At 38.5% G+C, this 4,874-nt stretch overlaps 1 protein-coding gene across 1 annotated transcript in view; it reads left to right on the top strand.

Annotated features, from left to right (window-relative positions):
• LOC104538565 (obg-like ATPase 1) overlaps positions 1 to 4,060 on the top strand; it is a gene marked incomplete at both ends in the record, with an annotated part of 13,459 nt that extends 9,399 nt beyond the window's left edge. The window contains one exon of the mRNA XM_010181810.1: positions 3,933 to 4,060. Coding sequence (XP_010180112.1) covers positions 3,933 to 4,060 — 128 coding nt within the window. The remainder of the gene's footprint in view (positions 1 to 3,932) is intronic.
• Between the last annotated feature and the right edge of the window lie 814 nt (positions 4,061 to 4,874).

The raw sequence follows: 4,874 nt of genomic DNA, 5'->3' as shown, positions 1-4,874 counted from the left end.
CCTATTTCCCTCAAATTTTGGAAGAAAAACCACCAAAAAAACCCATGCACAACAAATTGCAGATACTGCATGTGTGTGTGTTTTTAAAAGGAAAAAGGTAACTAGTTGCATCGTACTTTTCAGTACGACTATATTGAGCAAACAGGTCAGGTAAAGAAGCTCCTCTTGCCTGTTTAAATAACTGTTTTGGACAGAATTCTGAAACAAAGTTGCTGAGAAGTAGGCCTCCTCCCCTGCAAAATGCAGAACCCTGTGGATGTCTTTAACTCCGCAATAAATACACTCACCGCTGGACTACAGAACTGCTTTCTTTGGCCCCGTGAGTCTTGTGCTCTTGGTTGCACAGTGGCTCGTACAGTGAAGGTAGTATGCTAACACAAAGCCACTGCTGCTGAGGTAAAAACAATCCTTGCTCAAGGATTATACTTATGTTTAAAATATAGAGATACTTCTAGATTTGGTAATCTGTTTCATATTATAAATTCCTGTGACATGCTTTATGGTAGATTGGTGTTGCACTGATTTGTACAGATGATCAGTTGATGCCACCTGTTCCTGATGATCATTTGAGGCTCAGTGACATTATGCTAATGCTGACTAACGAATCCTAAGAAATGGAAATGAATCTGCTTGGGGAGGGGGGTGGAACAAGCCAGTTAAGTCTTCTACATTTAAAAACTAAAACACACTCAAGACACATGGTACTTTTTCACCGTTCTTTGCAGTGTTTTCTGTTTGTTTAGTTTCATAATGCTTACTCTTTGTCCTTCAGAACATAGGCAATGTGACCAGTTTTTCTCCTTTTCTCTGCATTCATCTTTCTATGCTGACATAGAGATTTAGCCTTAGGAAAGGGTCTGTCAGGAATGGGGATGGTTTTATTTTGCTGGGAATGTTAGCTTTGTGGTACCCAAGAAAAAGGTGAGAAAACACCCTGGAAATCCGGATACTCTTCAAAGGTCTCTTGCTACTATTAGCCAGTTGTGAAATAAATGTGCTGGGGTTTTCTCTCAATTGTCTAGCAGATGAGGTTGATGCTGGTGACAGAGCAGTCCATCTGCATATGAAGGTACCTGTCTTGCTCTAATGTGGCATCTTTGTAGTGAAAGTGTGAATTCTTCTGATGGCGGCCAGGAAGTAAATCCTGCTAGAATGATGAGAGAGGAGCAGAGGAGAACATTTCTAACACCACTTTTGTTTGTATTAAAACACAGTTTAAAATGACAATAGAGAAGTGCTTTAAAGAGCAGCGTTTTTTCTACCTTGCTGTTGACTTAGTTATGTGTCAAAGAGCAAGGAATTATAACAATTCTGACTGGGAAGCTGCTGCTGTTTCTTTTGAGGTATGTGTTAGCTCTGCAGTTCTGTCAGGCAAAAGGAGTTAATGCATTAGAGTTACTGGTTTCTGTCATTAGAATGTGCATGGCTCTTGGTAGTTTGTTAAACGGAAGGATTTGCTGTTTCCATTTCAGCTTGTGTACTGGTAGTTTAGGAAAAAAAAAGAAAACCGCAGTGGGACAAAAATGTGACACTTTCAAAGTTTGTAAACTTCAGAATGTACTCGTATTCCTATTCTTTGTACCACATTCAACAGCATTATTTGCAGTATTATATCTGCCTGCCTAAGGATGGGCCCTTCTTTTCATGGGCCTAGTGAAGTTTAAAGCTAAAAGTCAACGTATTGTGTACCTGAATTTAACTTGTGCTGTGTTGTAAATATTTTATTGTGTATTTTTAAAAACTCACCCTTCTGGGTATCGTGTTCTATTCATGCTTGTTTCTAAGTGCATCGTAAAGGTATCAATGACATGAAACATCATTAAGTTCCTGATTTATTGCACCTGACAGGCTTAGTGATACTTTGAACTTCACCTTGGTAAAGAAAAAGATTTTATCCAGATCTTGTATTGTGAAATTATTTTACTTGAAATAAATCATTTTTATTGAGAAGTGTTAGAGGAAGATCGAAAACAAAACCAGAATAAGATACCTTGCTTTTAGGTCACCACACTTCCAGAAATATCGATGTTGCATACTGAGACAGACTCTAATGGATCTTCTCTTCCCAAATCAGGGAGTTCATGCCGAGTGAACCAGCACATCTGCTAATATTAAACTATGTGTTGTGTCATCTGCAGTCAAATGGAAGTGGGATAACACTAAAAAAAAAAAAAAGCTGGAAACTTTTGTTTTACATAAGCCCGTTTCTCTGAGCAGAGGCAACGAACCATAGATTTCCCTAACTACAGCTTTTTCTGTCTGGGCCATAGCTGCCATACCAGGCATCAGGGTAAGAAGAGAAGGGTGGTTTTTTTATGTTGGTGGAGTTTTCTGCTGTTACAGATTTGGCAGCCATCATGTTGTCAAATATTTCAGTATTTGAAAAACCAAATGTATTTATCAGCAAGCTGTCACACCAATAAATTTTAAAAAAACCTCAGTTTGAGCTGTGGGCAAGAAAGACTTCAGAAGTATAACACTGTCTAGAGAAGGTTTCTTTATAGGGCTGTCTAGGAGGTCACTGGCCAGGTCATCCCTAGCGCTCATTCACACCTCTGTGGTTGTGGTCTGTGAGCAGTGCTGCAATGATCGGTCTCCGGTAAAGGCACCTTAAGGTAGACCACAGAATGCGTGTCTTTAAGTTTGAATCTCATGTTGAAGAACACTCACTGTAAAAGAGAGCTTTTCACTGCTTTACAGATTAGTGCTGAATGCTCATGCAGACTTCACAGCGTAAGTCACACCCTTCTCGTCGTCGTCGTTAAAGCTATGGATTTGGGTGTTTTCCGTTATATTTACTGTCACTGAAATAATGAACTGTTGTATTCATTTAGCACAGTGCTAATGAAATTTAAGGATGATAAGTTAAAATGTTTGGAATTTAAGTAGTGTTCCAGTTATTAATTTTGAAGCCATCAAGTTGGAGATCTTGATGACTGTGGTGTGCGGTTTCTGGTCTTTTGCAAGTGAGGAATTTGCAGTCTTTCTGTGTGGTTCTGTCTCTGCCACTCTCTATGCTGGTGTTATTTGCATAGACCATATGGAGGTGCTTTTAGCCAATACCTTATCACTAAGCTTTAGTTGTTTTCTTTCCTGACTCAGCTGGATTTTGAGAAGTAATTTAGTTTAGAATATTCCTGTAAAGATTAATGCCCATTAAGTTATTTGCTTATTTTAAAACAACTTGAGAATCTGCAGAGTATAAAAAGCTTGAGGTTTATAAACTGCCATATGCATTTCCAATAGCTCTGAAAGCTTTTTTCAAATTTTCTGTAAGCTAATTTGAACTTCATGACTATTCTGTTGTTGCTGTATAAAATGTGTAGACGTGTCTGCTAACCTGTTGATGATAACTATGATGGAAACATCACAGCTGTTTACATTATAATGCCAGCTTAAGATTAACTTCTTTTCTGCTCGCTTTCAAATTGTTTGCATAACCCTGGTCACTGCTAGATTTAATCTCCACTGTATTTTTAAAAATGCCCTTGTCTTCTGAGAAAGTTGCTTAACTTACTGGACTAAAGGGTAGCTTTAGAGGTGTGTGATAGCAGAGTGCAGTGGCCGTTTCTGTGTCTTACCCCTTTGGTACTATCAAAACTACCCCTTACAGATGGCTGACTTCATGGCTCAGTGTGCCAGGCCTGGTTGATTATTTGGGTAGCTGTCAGTATGATTCCACACTTAGAAACTAGTTTACTTCTTTTTACATGAATAATGACACAGATACTAAAGAATGGTTGATGTTTTACATGGGAAGGGGGAGTCTTGTCTTTTATATATTGCACGTTAAATAAGGAAGAAAGCTACTGTCATGTATAACTTGTTCTGGAAAAGGTAAGTGTTGGATTTTCATGTTGCTGATTTATTTCTGTGCCAAAAGTTTTGGCTAATATGCCTCAGTAATGAAACTTTTAACTCTTATATTTCAGCAAAATTCCAGCCTTTCTGAATGTGGTGGATATTGCTGGCCTTGTGAAAGGAGCCCACACTGGCCAAGGCTTAGGAAATTCCTTCTTGTCTCATATTAACGCCTGTGATGGGATCTTTCATCTGATGCGTACGTAAATTTATTTATATGTTCTTTTTATAGCATAAGGACAGCATTGTTGTGCTCTAATTAAAAACTGTGAAGCAGATATCCATTACAGTTTTGACTTTTACCATTCAATTCAAAGTCCTCAGGTTTTGGGTTTTTCCAACCAAGAAAATCCCTATCCTCTGCTATGTAACGGTTTTGTCTTTCTTCATTAACATTGTCCTGAAGACTTAAAAAGGAACTGGGGTTTTGGAAGTCTGCAGTAATTGTCTGTTGTTTTCTTTTGCCAGCAGTGCACGGCAGTTGATTTATTTAGTTTGAAAAAGGAGGAGGAATGGAATGTGATAATAAAAGGCTGAAATGAAGGTAGAAAATGAAAATATGGAGTTAGTAGCAGCCTCTGGGATTCTGTTCCTCACAGGGCAAGCCTCACTTCTTTTCTTTTCCTGATTTCTGTGTGACTTATATTGAGTCTTGAACACACCCCCACCCCCCATCTCTGGGGCTTCTGAGCATTTCTCACTTAGACAGCAAGGCCTTTGTTTCTCTCTTTCATCACCTATTACCACAATACAGAACTGGCCTTCAGAGTCATGTTAACAGCACTTACAAACTTGGCACTTTAAAACCTGTTGAAAGCATAGCTTGGTTTGCATTATACTTTGAATGTTAAAAAAGGCTTCTGGTCTGAAAAGATTGAGCTTAATAATGCAGATCTTGTGCAGATCTGAGGAAACTGGACACCTTTGTTGCTGTCTTTTGGTTTGCCATTATTGTGCAGCAGGTGATGAAACAACAGAACAGAATAAACAGCTGAAAGTAGATATATTTTTTA

This window comes from Mesitornis unicolor, unplaced genomic scaffold (genome assembly GCF_000695765.1).
Source record: "Mesitornis unicolor isolate BGI_N332 unplaced genomic scaffold, ASM69576v1 scaffold11633, whole genome shotgun sequence".
NCBI lineage: Eukaryota > Metazoa > Chordata > Aves > Mesitornithiformes > Mesitornithidae > Mesitornis > Mesitornis unicolor.
The sequence above is the reverse complement of the archived record's forward strand: the minus strand, read 5'-3'. Positions and strand labels throughout refer to the sequence as shown.